This window comes from Balaenoptera acutorostrata, chromosome 1, assembly GCF_949987535.1.
Source record: "Balaenoptera acutorostrata chromosome 1, mBalAcu1.1, whole genome shotgun sequence".
NCBI lineage: Eukaryota > Metazoa > Chordata > Mammalia > Artiodactyla > Balaenopteridae > Balaenoptera > Balaenoptera acutorostrata.
In genome coordinates, this window is record NC_080064.1 from 133,937,143 (window position 1) to 133,958,819 (window position 21,677).

Below are 21,677 nucleotides of genomic sequence, written 5' to 3' on the forward strand. Positions count from 1 at the left end.
GTTAAAGGTGGTCCTTAGCCTACCCTCTCAAGCAGACTAAAGGCTTTCTCAGACTCATATTGTCTGACATGTGGCCTGCATGAAAAGGAATTACAGAGTAGAGTGGCCTACAATCAGACTCATTGAAAACACATGAGTTTTTAAGGAAACTATCAGATTGGACTAAAAAAGACAGAAAGAGTTCTAAATAAATAGGAATTTCCATTTCTACTGGCAGAAATCAGTCTGAGAAGGTTACTCAGCCACAAACATGGATTATTTCCTACGAAAATGTAGAGAATGGGGAGAACTGGGACATATGCCCAGCTGGATTTCAGAATTGCCAAGGACCCGTGATTAATCAGTGCTTCCTGTTCTTCCCCTTCTTGAACAGAGGTGTCTATTGATCACCACTGAATGTTGTGGGTGGAGGTGAGGGAGACAGATAACTTCTCTTTTTAGTCCACAGGTCTCTGGATCAAGAGGAATCATACTTCAGGAGATACAACCCAGAGGCCTCAGCAGACCTAGACTAAATGCACATCATGAGATACTGGACTTTGAATCTGATACCATAATAGGATGAAGGCTTGCCAGGGTTCAGGGCGGGCGTGCAGTGTCTTAGAAAAAGATGAATGTGTTTTGCTTTGTAGGAGGGGTAAAAATATTTGTGGCCAGTGAGTGGAACGTGGTACATTAAATATGGTGACAAATTCTTTGCATCTCTTACCATCATGAGGTTGAATCTACTGTCCCAAGCCTCAAATTAAAGTGATTCCATTCCCAAGTCTGGTAGTAGGGTACTGCCTCTCGGCTGTATGCCTCAGGTTACTTCTATGCGGCCTCTCATTCTTCAGAGGCTAGGCCAGCTTCCTCACATGACAATCTCAGCGTGGTATTCAAAGTGGAAGAAGGGGGAAATTGCAAATCTCCTCAAGGCCTAGGCTCCAGTACATTCCCAAAGTCCTTTTGCTACATTGTACTGGTCAAAACAAGTCACAAGAACAGCCCAAATTTAATGGTGGGGAGGGATATAGACACCACCTCTTAATAGGAGGTCTTACAAAGAATTTGTGACCATACTTTACCTCTCTGGGTAAGAGCCTTTCAAATTCTGAGAACATTTTAAATTAAGTATAGAAGTGTTTTTAAAATGAAGATATAGTGTTAATATTTTTGTATTAAGAAGAAATATGTTCTTCAACAGAAAAAATAAAAGGAGGAATTTATAGATTAAAAGAGACAAAGTACATATTCATTCATTGCAATACGTGAGTTTAATGAAATGCAATTTAAAAATATACACTGTGAAAATACGCCTTAATCACATTTATGAGATAATTGGAAATTTGATCATTGACCCAATATTTGATGTTATTAAGGAATTATTAATTTTTAGGTGCAATATTAGTATTTTACTATGTTTTTTAAAAGACCAAAATTTAGAGATACATACTGAAATATCTGCAGATGAAATGATATAATATCTGGGATTTGTTTCTAAATAATATGGAAGATGGAGGAGTGAATGAGGGTGCAGATGGGGCACAGTTGGTCATGTGTGGATGGTTTTTAAGGCTGAGTGATGGGTACTTAGGAGTTCATTACACTATTTTATCTACTTTTGTATATTTTAGAAATTCTTCATAATAATAAGTTCTAAAATGAAAGTAAAAAGAAGGATTCTGGGCATAACGAGTATTTTATATACTTTTAAAATTGAATAAAATTTGTACTATTAGAATAAAACCCCAATTTTAAATGTGCAATTTGATAAGTTGATTTAAACTTGATTTTACCTAGTAATCTTCCTATGTTTATAACATTTAAATATTAAATCATAAATATTTTAAGAGAATTTTGTTTCATTAGATTTATTTTAACTTATTAGATTTACAAGAGTTAAATAAGCACTTGAGAGAATTTTGTATAAAAGGAACTCAAATATGTTAAATTTATAAAAGCAGTTTCAAATATTTGAAGATTTTAATTAAGTACATAAATGGCACCAAACATTATTCAAAGACTCCCCAAAAGTGAACTGCTAAAATTAGCTAGACTTAGAAATAGAATAATAACATTTGTGACTTGAATTTAAATCCTAAGAGATTTCTTTCTTTTATTTTTTAACTTTCATAAATCAAACATAAATTTTAACAACCAATCAAAAGATGAAAAAAAATCTTCTAGTCACCTGAAAACCATACATAAGAATGAAAAGCATTGCAAGAATAATAAATAAATAAAAAGCAGATTATGTGAAGGGTACCAACCATTTGTATTATAGCTACATGCAATCTGGCCTCTTCTATTAAAACTTCATCTGTTGGGGACTCCTCCTTCACTTTTTTATCACATGAAACATGAGGAAACTGAACAGTATCAGACTAAGTTTAAAAACACACAGAGATAAAGTTACAAATAAGTAAAAATGATTCGGAGCTGTCAAATACTTCGCTCAACCAAGATTCCAATAACTCAAATCAGAATCGCTAAAATGAAGGGGTGTATAAGTGAAAAACGTTCTCCATATTAGAAATGTTGCTTTCAGTTGTGGCGAAGTAACTATTCATTTGGGGAGATTTAGAAGCCAAATTCTTCCCCAGGCTAGTGTATGCTTGACTGCTCTCTGGAGCAGCCTATGTTTTCTGCTTTTGATAGTACTTATACAAGGAGAGATCTCTCACTTCCTCAACCAGTTGGAAACGTCACCCTGGCAGAGGTCATTCATAGTTACTCAACCAGCCAGTTTGTAAAAACACCAGTTCTCCTGTATTTGGCAAATAAGGCTAGATCACCAACACCTTCTCTTTAGAGACAGAATTCAAACTATTTTTGCCAATATAGCAAAGCTAGTAAATGTATCTCCCTTCAGTATCCTGACATATAACTAGCAGAATCAAGTTTTTTATAATAAACTAAAGAAAGAGGCAGGCCAGAAAGGGAAAGGACTATTTTTTGCCAGGTATCAACTCACAGGAATGATGTATTCAATCTTTGTTTTTTCTTCTACTAAGGTCCAGTTAACGTTTGTCAAAATTTTTTCTGTTTTAAATAAAGTTATTCTGTTCTGTATTATCTCCTGGATGTGCTTAATGGCATTTTGCATGGCCATTTGTCTTGGAAGGGAGATGGCACACAAACCTGTGACAAAGGAAAGGAAGGGCCTTGATAAAATACAGTGAAGATTGCACACGGAAGTGAAATGTCGCATAATGTAGTGAAATCTTGGCATCACTTGCATAGCCAAACCAGAGTGCTTAGAGCAAGGACAACTATTTGTCCAAAATTTTCCAAAAAATTACCCAACTATCCATTTCCTTTTGGCTGTACAGCTCAACTTTTTCTGACTCAAGTGCTAAAGAATGTCTTCTTAGTTTCTTTTTGTTCCCTATAGCTAGAAACATGACTCACTATTTAAAGGCATCCAATCAGTATTTCTCCAAGTATGGAAAGCTACCTGTGTCTACAGGTAAAGGAGCTGCCTATTAAATTATGCAAATTCCAGAGCTTTACGCCATGTCTGGAGAATCAGAGTGGCCTGGGAATTTGCATTTTAACAACTTCTCCAACTGATTCTTATACATAATAAAATTTAATGGCCACTGCAATAGAGATCCCTCAAATTTAACATCTCTGTTTCCTGGCCAGCAAATCTACATGTCCAAAACTTGTAGCAGTTTGTATCATCTTGAAGTATCACTTTGAAGTTATAGATATGAGGCTTGCTTACCAAAAAGAAGAATTTAATTAGTGAATGAGCTTAGCCTACTCATTCAGAATTCCACCTCAATAAAACTGTTCTCAATAAACAGCAAGGTTCTACTGTATAGCACAGGGAAATATATTCAATATCCTGTGATAAACCATAATGGAATAGAAGATAAAAAAGAATGTATACATATGTATAACTGAATCACTGCTGTACAGCAGAAACTAACAAAACATTGTAAATCAACTACACGTCAATTAAATAGATAAATAAATAACAAAACTGTTCTCTCTTCATAATTGCATATGAGATGTCTCATAAAGAGTTTTAAATGTTTCTACATGTTTCAGTTTAACTTTATTGCATTCTCTACAGGACACTGTGGTGCGCTGTATTTCAAATTTTCAGGGATTCAAAAAGGTTTGTAATCATATCCCTCTTGGTTCTCTATGGTCCAGAGCAAAGATGCATCTGACTGCCATGCTAAAGAGTTAGAATGTGTCGGCTTTGGATTTAAATTTTCCATGGCTGAGAGCACACAAGGAGAAAGTTTATTCATTTGCCTAATTACATCCCACCCATTAGGATGGAGCAACGGCCACTTTCCAGTTGCTCTGGGGAAACACGGGTATAAGTGGACCACTCGATGGCACCAGTACATTTGAACAAACTCCTGTGTTTAAGATGATCCTGGAAGAATATGAGGATGGATCTCTCTCTCTCTCTTCTTTTTTTAAATATTATTGAAGTAGAGTTCATTTACAATGTTGTGTTTAATTTCTGCAGTACACCAAAGTGACTCAGTGATATATATATATATATATATATATATATATATATATATACACACACACACACACACACATATATATATTCTTCATATTCTTTTCCATTATGGTTTATCACAGGATATTGAATACAGTTCCCTGTGCTATACAGTAGGACCTTGTTTATCCATCCTATATGTAATGGTTTGCATCTGCTAATCCCAAACTCCCAGTCCTCTCCCCTACTCCCTTCCCCCTTGGCAACCACAAGTCTGTTCTCTATATCTGTCAATCTGTTTTTGTTTTGTAGATAGGTTCATTTGTGTCATATTTTAGATTCCACATATAAGTGATATCATACAGAATTTGTCTTTCTCCTTCTGACTTACTTCACTTAGTATGATAATCTCTAGGTCCAGAGGATGAATCTCTTAAAAGCATTAGACCCTATGGAAGAAGTTGGTCTGAAACTCTTCCTGATAAAACTCAATTTTGTCAATTACCTGTTAACATGCGAGTGTTTCTAGAAAGGATGAGCACTGATTCTGAGGATAAAGTACTTGCCATACATGTTTGTTTAACAATGAAAATTCTGAGGTTCAGTTAATACAATTAAAAAAAAATTGTATGGGAAGAAAAGGAGAAGAAAAAAATACTTCCATGATAGTAAAACCTCTTGCTCTTGCCTTTGAGTATCAGAGTAAGAGCAATGTCAAGAAAGCAAGCATGGGAGAAAACCAGATGTTATATCATAAGCAAAGAGAGCAGAGTGGGTCTGGATCCCTGAAAGCCAAAGAAAACTGGTGGGAAGGGAGGTGTGAGCAAACCTTCACGGATCGAGTTAACTTTAGTCATGCTCCAGTGTAGGCTTTTGCTGATCCAAGCTCTACTTTCCACTGCAAACAAGAGCAAACCCATGACGTGGGGAGAAGGAGAGCTGCCAAAAATCTGCCCCATTTACTAGTCCTATTCGCATACTGGGGCCATGGACTTTGAGGTAAGCTATCACAGGAAGTTCTGCAATAGTGTGGATGGGGCACAGTTTCAGGAGTGGGCAGAACTGTGAAAACACACAAGCAGAGGGGTTAAATTCACCGGGCTACTTCCCTGTTTATAAGAACTCTCCTTCAGCATTACCCTTCCTTGACCTCTCACCAGTTCCACGCTTTCCAAGAAACCTTCTGATTACTAATTTGATTTATCAAGGAAATTGGTATTTAGAGGTGAATACCCTGAATAATGATCACAATTATTTCTGACATAGAAAGAAATCATCCTCATTATAAATTAATAAATTGATTTTCTGCTGCATCTATATTCTCCTGTGAGTGCGATATATGTAAATGTCCAGCCTTTTGATTAATTCTAGATACCCTGACAAAATCGGGTATCTGCACCAGCAAAGCTGAGGACCAGGCCACGGGACACTGGAGGATACTAAGGCCCTACTCTAAACCTTTGTGTAATCCCACCCTGCCCTTTCTCTCCCCCTTGACTCCACTGCCACTGATTATCTTACCCTGATTTCTCTACTGATCATCGGTCTATTTGTGATTTTATTATATTTATGTATTTTATTATCAACAGCTTCAATTTTTTTCTAGAAATAGGCAACTGTGGCAGAGCCTGCTGACTGCTCCCAATATTCATTCTCCCCTTCTTCCTTTAACAATAGAATCTCTGAGTTTTGGCTAAGCACATGGCCAGTCAGTTAAGATAATATTCCCCAGCTTCCTTTGCCCATGTGTGCCCATGTGCCTAAGTTCTGGCCAATGGACCGTGAGTGGTAATGATATGTACAACTTCTGGATTGTGCCCTTAAAAGGAAGCTGCTTACCCTCCGTTAACACCATCACCACCACCATCACCCCCGCCCTATTTTCCCTTTCTAGTTGACTGGCTTGAAGATACAGTGGCAGTGAGCCAGCATCTACCCTGCAGACAAAAGCAACACCCTGGGGCTTCCCTGGTGGCGCAGTGGTTGGGAGTCTGCCTGCCGGTGCAGGGGACACGGGTTGAAGCCCTGGTCTGGGAGGATCCCACATGCCGCGGAGCAACTGGGCTCGTGAGCCACAATTGCTGAGCCTGCGCGTCTGGAGCCTGTGCTCCGCAACAAGAGAGGCCGCGATAGTGAGAGGCCCGCGCACCGCGATGAGGAGTGGCCCCCGCTCGCCGCAACTGGAGAGGGCCCTCGCGCAGAAGCGAAGGCCCAACGCAGCCATAAATAGATAAATAAATAAATAAAAATAAATTAAAAAAAAAAAAGCAACACCCTGGGAAGCTGAGGAACAAAAGAGAAGGACCTGAGATCTTTGGACAACCTTGTGGAACAGAACCATCTCACTTTTCTGGACTTTCTGGTGGAGGGGAAACAAACAAACAAACAAACAAACAAACTTCTGTCTTGTTTAAGCCACTGTTAATGTGGTTTCTGTTAAACTGGCTGAATCAATATCCCAATTCATACATCATCTATAAATAGGGAGTGAATGAAAATGAGTGATTTCATAATCAATCCCTTGAGCCCGATAAGAAATGTCTCCACCACCCCCCAACAATAATTCCTTTGCATTACTCTCCCCAATTAATTAGACTTTACCTAATGTCCTGGCTGAATAAGTCATCATGTATGAATTTATTCCCATAGTCATTAATGATATTACTTGTACATACAATATAAACTGAAAAACAAAACACACAGAGTCAAAACATTAATAAGTTCTCCAAGGGGAATCATTGTTCAATTAACCACCAACAAAATTCTACCTTAATCCACATTTTAAAATCCTGCCTCTGATAAGAAGAGGCAAAAGGGTTATTTTGTGGACACTGCTTGAATATAATCCGCTGGGGTAGAAATCAGTTTTCAATCAGAGTGAGAAAAAAAATAGCTTTTGGGGCTTCCCTGGTGGCGCAGTGGTTGGGAGTCTGCCTGCTAATGCAGGGGACACGGGTTCGAGCCCTGGCCTGGGAAGATCCCACATGCCGCGGAGCGGCTGGGCCCGTGAGCCACAACTACTGAGCCTGCGCGTCTGGAGCCTGTGCTCCGCAGCGAGAGGGGCCGCGACGGTGAGAGGCCCGCGCATCGCGATGAGGAGTGGCCCCCGCTTGCCACAACTGGAGAAAGCCCTCGCACAGAAACGAAGACCCAACACAGCCAAAATCAATCAATCAATCAATCAATCAAACATACGCATCTGATTCAAGATCCTCATAAAAAAAAAAAAAATAGCTTTTGTAGTTTCTGGGAGGGATAAGGACACTGAGAGAGGAGCTCTCCATGGTCGCTGCCGTCAACACTGGCCGTGCAAAGCCTGCAAAGCCTGCAAAGCCTGCAAAGCCAGCACGGTGGTTGATTCTCAGACGTTGCTGTGGAACCTGCGGGGCTGGGGAGCAACCCCGGCAATGGCAGGCAGTGGTGACAGGGAAGTACACCTGCCACAAGCATTTACTACAGCCATACGAGAAGCTCTGAAGAAGCAGACAGGAACTGCGCTGGGGTCAGGAGAGGCACCGTGCAGAAGCAGAAGCAGAAGCAGAACCACATTTGTAGGTCTTGGCTCTGCCATTTACTAGCCATGTAATTTGAGGCCAGTTTACCACTCTGAGTCTCAATGTCCTTTACTGAAAAATGGAGTTAATAGCAGTATGTCTTCAGAGAGTGTTTCCCAAATGACTGATCACAATAAGCACCTGAAATGCTTCTTAAAGATACTGACTCCCAGGCTTATTCCCTGCAGATTCTGATTCTGTAGGTCTGGGGTGGCATCAAAGGGATTCTTAACATCAAACAGATTTGGGAAACACTGAAAAATGATACTCAAATATTAGTTAACGTTTCTTTGACTTGGTTTTAGGCCAATTCCTTGCACAAAAGAAAACTGAAGGAGCTCATTATTCTTTTCCTCTGGAACATGGAAGGACCCAAAGTCCCTGCAAAACCACAGGTGTGTTTGAACTCCAAATTAATTCCCAGACCATGCCCACAGATATGAAGCGTAAATCCTCAGGAAAGATGGTGAGGACTATGATACTCCACTTTTTAAAAAGCAACATTAAAAATAAACTCTTTCTCTTTGGGGAGTTAGGGTGCCTGAGTTCTTTCACTAACATGCTATTCTCTTTATTTTGGTTTCCCTACATACAAGATAGAGAGGGTGATAGTTGCTCCCCCCAACAAAGATATTTGAAAAATACTGGGCTCCTAGGGTCTTCTAGGACAGGAGTAAAATAGCAAAGAAGAGAAAATTCTGAACTTGAAGTTGGATACTATCAAGAAACTCTGTACATCTACCTCCAGATTAAAGTTCCTTGGGAGGTGGGTAATGTTCTTAATTTACATTATTCAAGTGTTCTCCCTCCCAGGAGCAGGTTTGGGGTTCATCTGACTGGGAAGTGGTGGGGGTGTCCTGGGGATTTCTAGAAACTTCTCACAACTTCTCCAGCTAGCTCACAGAGTACTGTCACGAATGACGAGGTACCCTCATGCTGTCCACAGATGCTCTGGGCTCTCTGGACCTTCCCTGGAGTCTCACCAACGCTGCCACCACCAGACTGCCCAGAAATCCACTGGCTGGCCCATGGGGAAAAGGCTTTGAGAGAGAGTAGAAAGGAAACCGAGATTTGTCTTTCACTATGTATAATATAGCCTTCAGCCAAAATTTTTCAAGAAATTAATTTTTTATTTAGCCCTAAAAGACATAAATATGACTAGATCCTGAATTCAAAAATTTATAAAATCTTTCTTTCCTTAGCATATTTAATGAGCATTTCAGTTTTTGCTCTAATAGCTATAGGAATTGGAATGCTCTAGATGAGGAATTATTTTTTTCATACCTTCTGACAGCTCTTGAAAAACAGCATTTATACATTCAACAACATATGTTGAACATTTACTAAGTGTCAGGTACTTTGCTAAGCATCATTTCGATCCTCCACTGGAAACTGAAGTGCCACAAGTCTGGGGAACTTACCCAAGGCCACTCAGCCTGTGAATGGTGCAGCCAGGGTTCAATCCCAAGTGCACCCAACTCCCACATCTGGAACTGTTATTTGATTTTTGGTCCCTTTCACACTGTCAACATAAATAAACTTTCCCCCAAAAGTTCCTTCCTACTTAGAAGACTGCATTCTTCAAACCTAATTTTTTAAATGGTTAGCTTTATTATTGGTTACTATGACAAGTGCCACAAAACTAAAATGAGTAAATATGAATAATCATGGGATATGATTTTTCTTACCAGCTGTGGTGACTCTACTTTTTGTTCAGCCAGATTATGAATATCAGGAGCCAAGAGTAAGCTAAAAACTCCTTTAATTCCAGACCATGCTATAACAATTCCCCATCTCCAATTATACTCATAATTTGAATGCCTCAGAATAGGGCTCACTAATACAACAGTAAGTAACCTGTGGAGAGAAAAACATTTATTTTTATATCGCATCTTATGTATTAATGTTATTTATGGATGATACTAGCTAGTAAATACTAAATTTCATGTAAAATTTTTTCAGAAAAGAGAAGACGATCTAGTTTATTGATACGTTGTTCAAACTTTCTGAGACTAACCAAACCTACGATCTAAATTTTGCATATAATACTCAAATCTTGAAAAATAATGCTAGAAATTCTATACAAATATAAGAAATTATCCTTAACACTAGGGTGTAGTGTTTAGGATCTTGGTAGTAAATTCCTGCAGGGAAACTTCTTCAAATAACATTAACAAGCTCCCTGGAAGGCCACGACTATATGCAGAAATTAGACCACAAGGACCTTGTAGATCATGACGAAAAAGTAAAATTATTGTAGACACTTTAATAACTTTAGCTCAACCAAATTTTTCTTGAGCTTCCACAAGAACCATACGCTAAACGCCATGTAAATAATTTCAATTTGTGCCTCCTTTCTCTACAGATAATTTTGTTATAGGACCCTATGCCAAAATCTAGATTCTATCTATAGCAGACTTGCACCAAAAAAATATCAGTACTGTCCTTCAAGTGAAATTTCAGCAGAAATATAATTGACATGTTCTCAGCCTCAAAAAAGATACTGTGTATCAGTCGCTTAACCGGGAATTTCGTATGACAATTTAGGGAATTCCTGTCATTGAGAAACAGAAAATCTACAATTTGCCATCTATAATATATATAATTAATTTGGGCAAACTCCTCCGCCTTGCATTTAAAGCCTTTTGCAAAGTAATTCTTATCAACCTTTTCAGCCTTACTAAATGATCTTTCTCTAAAATACCACTGACTCCAGCCAAAATAGAACAATTTATGTCATTTCCTGATATCAAAAACAGGGAGGCAGTATAGCAAAGGCTCTGGAGTCAGTCTACCTGCGTTCAAATTTAGATGTCTTTTACTATGTAACCTTAGGCAAGTTATTTAACCTCTCCAAGCTTCAATTTCTTCATCTGCAAAATGGAGAAATAATAGTCATTGAACTTGCCTCAAAGGACTCTTATGAAGATTCAATAAAATGAGGCAACATTCACAGAGCTTAGCATGATGTTTAGAATGTGGTCAGCACTTAACACACGTTAGCAATGATTATGACGTCCAGGCCTTTGTTTGGCTCATCGTCTCTGAAACATTTTTCTCAGCAAGTCTCTTGCAGAAAGTCTACCCATACTTTCAGGGCCCCTTAGGATGACTCCCTCCACTAAAGTCTCTCCTCTAGTGAGGTGGAACCATAAGTTCACACAAGATCTCTGGCACTCACTAGCCATTTGACCTTGGGCGAGGCACCTTGCCTTTCTTGGACAGTTTTTTTTTTTTTTTTTTGGTTGCGCAGGGTCTTAGTTGCGGCATGTGAACTCAGTTGCAGCATGCATGCATGCGGGATCTAGTTCACTGACCAGGGATGAAACCCCGGCCTCCTGCATTGGGAGTGCGGAGTCTTACCCACTGGACCACCAGCGAAGTCCCCTGGACAGTTTTTTTAATCTATAAAATGGAGATAATAATTCTTATCTCCCAGTGTCATTATGCAGATGAAATGAGATAATGGATGCGTGCAAAAAGCCATGTATCTTTCTGCGTACACTGAGACCAACCTCACCTTGCACTTGTGCTCCCATGGTGGAAAGAAACATAAATTGTACACCCACCCTTCTGTGTGACAGTGCCTATCCGAGTTGCCTGCAGTTGCCTTCAGAGTCAGCAAAAGCAATGTTTCATGAGAACATCTTATAAAGTAAGCTCACTCAGCCAGGCCTAACCTGAGTGGAAATGACAATACTTTCAGAGACACTGTTACGAATTCTTATGGAAGACACAGCTGCCAAGTGTGGGCAATGTCATTCTAGAAATAGCACGCTCTTGGGAGTCAAGTTTAAATCCCAACTCTGTCCTCACAATCTGGTTGACTCCGGGCAAGTTTTTAACCTCTCTGGGGCTTCCTCTGTGAAATGATGCAGTAACACCTACCGCATAGGGTTGCATTAATACTAATGGCATAGTGTACATGGTTAATGTTTAACAAATGGCTTTATCATAGTTATGATGATAATAAATGATGATGAAAGTCAACAAAATGTTAGGAGCTATTAATCTGGTCCAGTGGTGCTCAGACTTTAACAAGCATGTTGAAACAGTTTCCTGGATCTCAACTTCAGAGATTCAATTCAGTAAAATGGGATGGGCCCGTGAATTTGCATTTCTGTCAAGCTCATGGGTTATGCTGATGCTGTTGTTCTGCGCCTTCTCATTTTACAATGAAAGCTTGAAGAGTAAACAGACTTTCCCTCAGTTGTGCAGCAAGCTATTGTCAGGACCTTGACAACAATACAGGTTTCCTGACTGCATGTCCACAGCTCTTCTTGCTATAACCCACTTCTTCTCAATTCTAATTCTGGGCTTGAGAACCTAAGTCTAGTAAGCAAACTTTAAATTATAATTCTTACCTTACAAAATTCACTGTTGCAAATAAGATGAACATGAAAACTAAAGTGTGAAACTGAAAATACTTGATTTCTCCACATCCAATGACAATGCCAAAGAAAGTGTATATTAAATGTTGGTATACACATGAAAACATTATTAGAAACCTAGGATAAATGGAAAGGAAATCACATTTTAAGGGATGTGTTTTTTAAATCTACACGTCTAGCCTCACCCCCAGAGATTCCTACTGCAAGACCAGAGCACAGTGCTTAGGGCATGGAGCTGTTCTGATTCCATGTGGTAACACATCTGGGTCTGGGCCAGGTCTGACTTCCATGAGCAGATCTCAAGTCCTGCCTCTTCTTAGTCCCCTCTATTCAGACCTTCCCTTTCAGAGGACTGGGTGACTGTGTCTGTCCCACAAACCAGTCTCCCTATAGGTAGGTCTCAAGATCTACACTGGGAAGGAAGCATTAGGAAGCCTCATTTTAGCTACAGATATAAACCACGTTCTCTGATACAGCATTACTCCAATCAAGCAGATAGTCCAATTCTCTATCCGATTCCTGTCTCTTGATTCAATTGATTCAGAACTCCTAGAAGAAAAGGGTATGAGTGGGACCTCAAACCCCAAAGCTTAGCTTTATAAAAAGTCAGAAATGATGGAATAACTGACTGAGTAGAATACTTTTTAAAATGTCTCCACAGGACCTTAAAAAATGCCTTACATATAGTAAGATCCCAGTAAACATATAATTATTTACACTTATTATTAGTTTCTTACATAAACATGTCCACCACTTAACATGAGTGTCTTCTGAGAAGGGACTTATTTTCATATCCCCAAACCTAGGATACAATGTCCAGGCCACAGGAGATATTAAGAAAGGACTGGTTGAATAGCTAAAAGAATAAACAATTGAATGAATAGAATGAGTAATTTATAATGATGCTGACAGACAGCATGACTGAGCTCAGAAAACTGTCCAAATACAGACAAAAAGTATGTGTTCCAAGAACTAGTTATTCCTAAGCTTCTGGCTTTTAAAAACCGGTAAAGTATCATTCACATATACACAAAACTAGAATAAGTTACAGGTGCCATTTTTTTAAAAATTTTGCCAAGTAGAGTTATAAAAAAAAAAAAGTACCATCTTCTATGAGTGGAATTTCATGAGAGAAATTACATATTAAACACCAAAAAAGTAGGAAGAACATAATTTCAGAACAAAGAATAGTCCTTTATATTAAAGCAATGAATCTTCATGGGAAAACTCAGGATAATGCTTATTTTTCTCATTTCAACATTTGCTTTCATCCAATATGAGAATTTCTACACTAGACTATGATTTGGTGTGAGATAATTCTGAAACAATTCTATAATTTAGCGTAGTCGCTCATAGAACGGCTAACTCATTTGTCTGAAAAGACAAATGGCTTTCCCTCTGTCCACAGATGTCCATATGACACCAGATGTAAAGGCTAGACAAGAGTGTGCTGGTGTTGCATCTTTCTGCTACCTTTCTTTTCCAGCTCTTCCCATACTTGGATACTGTCATTCAGGTACGTTATGAAGGAAACAAAGGAATAAAGTATTTTTTAAACTTCCCACAATTCAAAGTAAATTTTTTATCAAAGAGTTATGTATAGAAAGTACTATGATCTCTGAGCCACTGATACATTATTCATAATAGGAATACCAATTAATGTCAATAATTGTTGGTAGCTTAAGTTCTTTTCAAATATAACTGGCAGTAAAATTAAAAATTAAAACATAGAAAAAAGTTATAAAAAAATTTTATTAGTGTTCATTAAGGCAGGACCACTTAAGCACTAAATTTCTATGAGATCTATATCAAGTACACAATAGACTTACTTAGTAATTATTAACTCGATCCTCGGTTTAAAGCTTAAGGAATCCAAATTTAGTCCTACAGCGACTAAAGCAACCATACCTGACATTCCCAAAAATTCCACTGGGGAGAAAAAAAATGAATAAAATTAGTTGCATTCAAATCTGTACACTGAGCTACTTTATCTTGAGTGAAGAATTGTTGGGAAACTTAAAAGGGTAGCAGTATTTCTTGGAAAGTTGCTTAAAGGGATTGGCCTAATCCTTAGGATCAGGGGTTGACAAACTTTTTCTGTTAAGGATCATATGGTAAATATTTAGTCTTTGTGGACCATATGGTCCCAGTCGCAACTACTCAACTCAGCTGTTCTAGTGCATAAGCAGCCGTAGATAATACGAAACTAATGAGTGCCCAATAAATAACAGACACTGAAATTTGAATTGCACATAATTTTTGCATGCTGCAAAATAGTCTTCTTTTGGGTTTTTTTGAAACCATTTTAAAATGTAAAAACCATTCTTAGCTCATGGGCTATACAAAAAATAGGCATATTTGGCCCACAGGCTATAGTTTGCCAACCCCTGCCATAGACCATCCTTGAGGATAGAGCTAATGAAAAGTAAGTTTAACAACCTCTGCCCAGCACCTCAAGGACACTGTGCTGCATGTCCTAGGGGTTGTGGTCCAAGCTCAGTGCTTCCTTGGTGACTGCAGGTCCTGAAGCCTACGGTTCTTTTGCATGATACAGGCTCCCCTAAAACTGTAATTCTCTGGGCTCTAAACAAATGTGTAAATGTAGTCTGAGGCAGGTAAACCAACTATGAAGAATGTCTGAACACCATAAATACCAACAGTCCTAGCTGCAGAACCTTCAAATAGCACATTATAAATGTCAGACGGAAGGGAAAGTACGTGCAAGGTAGGAGTGGAAGCCCTTTGGAGCGAGGCAGAGCTAGCTGCCCTGGGAATGTGACCTCCCCTTTCTCCATTAGTGTCCCTGCATCTGTAAAACGGGTGTAAAAGAATAATGCCTCACAGAGTTGTTGTGAGGATAAAATTAGATAACATGAAAAGTGCTTGGCACACTTTTAGAACAAGGAATAAATGATCATCATTATTATTATGCTATTAATTATTTTTATATGTTCACCTTACTGCTTAGTAAATTTATACTGTTTATTCATTTGAAGAGGATTTTATTATTCTTTTAGTTTATCTAATCACTTAAATCCACTTTAGATTTCTTTTAACCTACTTATTTAACTGAATTTAATATAAATAACAAATGACAATAAAACCAGTGGTACTGGGAACTGTGATAAGAGGGAAACTATTTCTCAAAGTCTTATTTCCAATTCCCTATGACTCGTAGTATGGGATTTTAAAGCTTACAGTCTTTTTTAGTAACAGTCACTACTTAGAGACAACATTTGCTATGAGGAAACCACTAAATAACTTTATTTTAAAACTGATATTATTTAGTATAATCCCAATGTTACAAGAACATATGGTGTGAATGCATACATTAATACATGTATGTACATTTATATGTATTTTTTAAAGATTGAGTACATTTAACAAAATGTATCAGTGGTTAACTTTATGACATAGGTTTATAGGTGATTTCTTCTTTGACTTTTCGGAATTTTTCCAAAACTCTACATGAACATGTATTACTTTTATAATTAGAAAAACAAAGTCTTTTAAAAATTACAAATGCTATTACATTAAATGGTGTTTTAAATGTTCAAGAAGGGGGAAAAAATCATAGAACATGTAATAAAGGAAGTAATTTTCATCTGCATAAACCCAAGTAGTTAAAAATAGAGTTGTAAAATTTTTCTGATTCAATGGAAAGAAACCATCACAGAAAACTGATGCCATAGGAAAGTGGCTCTCTCCATCAAACTCTCTCCTTCTCTGGCTGAGAAAAAGTGAAGGTCCTCCTACTAGGAGAATCAAAGGGATTTTGTCTCCAAAAAACAACAGGATTCAGGAATGGACATTTCCTAACTAGAAAATATTAGGGTGATGACTGAAGCCCTTTGACATTTATAGCCTAGACCAATGACATAACAAAAAAGAGTGAGAGCAATCAGCCCTGGCACAGGTAAGAAAGGAATGCATTGTTTGTAGAGAGTTTTAAAACAATAAAACTGACTAAAAGCTGTCTACTTTTTATTATCTCCATTCACCAGAAATTCTGACCAATGTCACTGGATAAAATATTCCTTCTGCTAGGACAGACCTCTCCCACCACCTCTCTTGCTGCACCTCTGGGCTAGACTTTTATATAACCCACCATCTTTCATGAATTATACGCTGCCTTTTATATACTAAATTCACATTTTCTTCCATGGGCTGATATATTAATATTTCTAGCTGCACTACCTGTCAACCAACAATGCTTCAATATGTCTTTTTTCTGTGCGGCAATGTCTGTGCAATATCTTGACTATTTTATTTTATGAAAAAGAATGAATGTGTTGATACAAGTGATTTCTAAAAGCCCAAGTATTGTGAATTTAATACAGTAGAGACAAAAATGTGCTCAAAGAGGTGACTCTCTAACCTCAATCAGACACTCCCTGGATTTAAGCCAGTTAACAGTGTGTTCATTAATGAAGGAAAAAAATAAAATTAGATAACATGACAGAAATGTAACATTAGAGAATGTGTAAATGAAAATTTTACCTATGTTTATCTTTCTGGCAATGGAACTTCTCCTTATAACTGTCTATTGCTGACTTTTGTTGTCAGGATCTGATTAAGTATAAGAGGAAAGAACTGCCCGAAATTGTTTTTAATTCCTGAAGAAGAGGAAAGTGTAATGGATGAGGGAGGGATATTCATTTCCTGGGGCTGTTGTAACAGAGGGCCACAAACTAAGTGTCATAAACAACAGGAATTTAGTGTCTCATAGTCTGGAGGCTAGATTTCCAAGACCAAGGCTTTGCAGTAGTGATTCCTTCTGAGGGCTGCGAGGGAGAATCTATTCCAGACCTCTCAAGCACAGACTGGGAGCACCTCCATGAATTAGGAGGAAAGGGGAAAGGAACCAACATTTATTGGCTGCCCTACCTTGAGCCCAGTGGTATGCTGGTAAATGTTTAAAAGTGGCAATCTGGGGGGTAAAAAAAAAAAAAAAAAAAAGCCCCGGTTGGTAGTGAATGCCAATTTCCATGGTCCCACTATGGCCAATTTCAAGCTACCAACATTATGTCACTTGAATAGAGCGCTGGGAAGAGATGTGGACCATCAGCTCTCATGAGCCAGCAAGAGCTACCTCCAGGACACCAGCATGAGGGAGTCACCCAACACAAGTTACCTTACTAGTGCCTGTAACGCCCCTCTAAATTAGGTTATATCACTTTTAGAGATGAGGAAACTAACTAAAGCTTAGAGAGGTTAAGTAATATTCCAAGGTTACCGAGCTAATAAATTATAAAGATTGGATTTCAAGTTAGCTCTGCCTAACTTCAGAGCTCTCTAAGGACTAACAGTTTATTCAACCAACATGTGTTAAATTACTGTTGGGCATATGGCAAGCATTGGGCTTGGCTGGGGGGACACAGAAAACAGAATAAATATACAGATGAATAAGAGCCTCCACCTCAAGGAACTTAGGATCTAATGGGGAAAAAAAGGAAATATTAAATTAATTTTTTTTCTTCGGACACTTAAGGCATTCCTAATAGGTACATAAGGGAGGGAAAAAATGAAGAAAGTTGAAAGAAATGACTCTTCAGTGAATGTTTTCTGTATTTTACTGATTTGGGGTAGTGAGCAACAATAGGTAGCAATTTATCTGTAGAGGAAGCAGTTCTGTTTGGTCACTGGAGGTGAAAAGAGGAGTAATTAACCTCTTGATGCCTGAGGGCTTTCATGGATGGAAGTTGCTCCACTGTGTGAGGTAAGAGCAGAAGCAGAATTGGGCCATATTTTTACCATGGTTACTACGGTTTTGGGGGACTGGTTACCCCAGTCAGTGGGGTAAAAACTTTAGCTCCCAATCTCACCGGACTAAACTAGGAAATCATTGTTAAAGGTCTACCAGTGCTAGGCACTCTGACTCCTGCGATCATTCCACTCTCCTGCTTCTCTTCCAGATGTAGACATACCTGATTTCTCTGTCTCCTTTCCTACCTCCTAGTCCCAGGTAAGGGCTGCCATTTCTACAGTCCCCTCAGTTTGGTACCCATTGAATGGGTACTGTTGAGCTGGAAAAAGACCTCAGGAGCATGTCTCCCACTCCCACTTTCTCATTTTAGAGATGGGTTGCTAACGGTCAGAGCAGAAATCAGCTCAGGTCTGATTCCTCTTCCAGGGGACTGCCAGTGAATAAACGTAAGATCAAAGGGTGGAGTTAAAAAAGAGTAAGAGAGTTACCACATGGAGGAGGAATGCAAAGGGAAGGGACATGGAGTTGAAATTGAGGGGATGTTAAGAGAGACCAGGAAAGAGCTAGAGGTGGCAGCAAGATAATATGACAAGACACACAGAGAAGCCACATCAAGGGGAAAGCGGTTGGGAAGAAGCAACTGGATTCAAGAAGAAGAAAAACTTTAAATGCATAAAGTTCACTTTAAGGATGGCATTTTTTATATCTGTTTCTTCCTTACCAATGTAGAAAGTCAAGTACACCATTGAGATACAAAGAACGATACTGGTCAGTGTATTGCTGAACAGGTCAGTCAATATAAACTGAATGATCCTTGCACACCAATATCCACATATTATGCTTCCCAAAATGTCCAAGCTGAGGCCCATGATTACATGTAACTCTAGAAAAAGAAAATAAGAAAAAAAAAAAGTTGAGCTATAATATTTTTTCTTTCATTAATGGCATTTGGGTCTATGCACTTTGGTTTGCTCTTGAGATTTTGAGTGGGGACCTTGTTCTTCAGCAGATGGGAGTTTCCCATGGAAGCCTGGCAAAAGAGGCTTTCTGGGGATATATTTCCCTTACAGTCTGCAGCTTGAGGTTTGCTTACCTGGGGACAGCAGACTCAAATGCCCTCAGGAGTCAGGCAAGGAGCATAAATGTGAAAAAGCTATGACAAGCTGGACAGTGAATGATCAACCAAAAGACATTCAAATTCAATTTTTTTTTACAAACTGTGGCAGGGTCAAGCACACCATGTCCAGGATCCCCACCAACCTCCAGTCTATTTGTGACTCCTGCCTCCATCCCAGGGGATATTTGGGAAATGGAGAAGGAAATTTTTCCATTGTCACAGTAACTGGGGGCAATAGTGGCAGTTAGTGAGCAGATACCAGACAGAGCTGAGGGTAGTCCTAAATAACAAAGATTGTTCCACCCCAAATGCCTTTAGCTCCCCCACTGAGAAGCACTGCAAACCTCTATTACCAAAATTTCTTTCTCCTTGTAGCACCTCTCTCCTCCTACTAGTATTTCATAAATGTATCAGGAAGACACATTTTCCCTCTTCATGCTGTGATTTTCCCTCCTTTCTTCTCTCCTTAGTACCACATCTGGAAACCCAGGATATCAACCTAGTCCATATCCCAGCAAACTTTAACCACATGAGTCTGACTATTATCACTTCTAGGACCTGACTCTCCAGAACTGCTTGAACCATTCTGCTTTCACCCTCAGACTCAAATCCAGGACCAAGCCAGTTCTTAACATGCACTCATTGAGATCCATATTGGTCTAGGAAAGAAGTAAATCTAAGCTAGATGACACAATTGTGTGTGTGTGTGTGCGCATGCATACTGGGGGAGATGAAATCATTTCTTTAACAATTTTTCCCCCATAATCTCTGAGAAAACACATAGATGGTAATTATTTTCTTGTTACCTGATATACTATTTTAATTGGTCCATGAGTAAAGTATAGGGAAAGCAGTAAAGTTAAGACATCTTGAATATATTTTAATTTCAGTATGAATTGAAATGTACCATATAAGAATGATTTTAGAAAATATACAGAGAAAATAATGCTCTTACCCCTAAAATTGGAAATGCTAAGTATGTTGTTCCGAAAAACTCCAAAAAAAATGGATGTGAAGCCACAGATAATCATTGATTCTCCTCTAATGATATCAGTATACATTTTAGAAATGCCTGGAAAAGGAAATATAAAATATAATTTAATATAATGCATGAAAATGATGCTCTTTCACAGGAAACACAAAAATAGAAGAGAAGGAATATGCTAGAAAAAAAGGAGATCATAATGGGATGGGACTATATGACAATCACGATCATTTTTTAATTTTTCCATTATGCCTTCTATATCTCCAATGGCAAAGGAACATGGCAAGAGCACTTCTTGAAGTGTCCATTGCCTCAAAGTATGATAGAGCTTCGCAATGAGACAAAACACTTCTCAGGTCACTACATTTAGCTTGAATAAATATGAATCGTTAGACTCCAAAGAATCACATTTTAGAAATAAGTACAAAATATGAGCTAGTAATTCTACTCCTAGACATATACCCAAGAGAACCGAAAATAAAAGGCAAGGTAAGTTATAATCATCTTATATTACTACTTGTTACTAACTTTGACTATGACAGAAGACACAAAATACTGGTTACACAGGTTTGAAGATTATTATTAGCACATCTGACTTAGCTGGTCAAGAAACGCTTTAATTCTTCCCTCAGATTCAGTGAGTCAACCAGGAGCAAGTAAAGCATAATGTTTGTTGTATGAAGTTTTGAATTTGATGTATAGCTATTTTTAATAGTAAAACAGCACAAGAATTACTCCCCACATTTTTTATTGGCTTAATGTGAACTAACTTATATTCACTAATTCACTGTAAAATTTGGAAAAGGAAAGAATGAAACAAAAATCATCTGTAATTCCACGACCCAGATAAAACCATTTGAATGTTGAAGTCTTTTTCAAAGCATGTCATTCCTTTTACTTAATTGAGGTCATGCTAAAACTTTGTATTTTATTCCTTTACGAGCTCCCATTCCAGATTTGTTTTAAAGTAAAAATTGTTTGAGCCCTGTGCATTCTTTTAAAATAGGTAATGAATAGACAAGTTCCTTTTAACTTGCATGTGAACATCCACTACTTTTTTCAGTGGGCCAGGCCACCTCAGACGTAGCTTGTGCAGGTTTTGTAGTGCACAAGGGTGCCACATCCAATGAAACACCAGTCACACTGTAGGAACTGCAGTTTTGTACATGATTATGGTAATTTTAGGCATATGGCAAAAAACATTTTTCCTTAAAAAAGTAATGTATTAGGACAATTAGAAAGGATCATTTTTTATCTAATTCACACAAAGGTAAAGATGTCACTAGGTAAGGATGTCACTGAATCCAGAACCATGCACGACCTTAGTATTATTGACATAAAGAAAATATCAACTAAGTCAAATACCTTTACTAGTTTTCTTTTAAAGAGATAGAAGGGCTTCCCTGGTGGCGCAGTGGTTGAGAGTCTGCCTGCCAATGCAGGGGACACGGGTTCGAGCCCTGGTCT

General features: G+C 38.4%; 1 protein-coding gene across 1 annotated transcript in view; it reads right to left on the bottom strand.

Annotated features, from left to right (window-relative positions):
- LOC103001493 (ankyrin repeat domain-containing protein 45) overlaps positions 1–21,677 on the bottom strand; it is a 151,247-nt gene that overhangs the window by 60,215 nt on the left and 69,355 nt on the right. Inside the window, exons 10-17 of the mRNA XM_007165340.2 lie at positions 20,181–20,297; positions 18,830–18,991; positions 14,231–14,330; positions 12,375–12,518; positions 9,699–9,867; positions 7,058–7,139; positions 2,957–3,123; positions 2,253–2,351 (exon numbers count right to left, since the gene is read on the bottom strand). Of these exons, the coding sequence (XP_007165402.2) occupies positions 2,253–2,351; positions 2,957–3,123; positions 7,058–7,139; positions 9,699–9,867; positions 12,375–12,518; positions 14,231–14,330; positions 18,830–18,991; positions 20,181–20,297 (1,040 nt within the window). The remainder of the gene's footprint in view (positions 1–2,252; positions 2,352–2,956; positions 3,124–7,057; positions 7,140–9,698; positions 9,868–12,374; positions 12,519–14,230; positions 14,331–18,829; positions 18,992–20,180; positions 20,298–21,677) is intronic.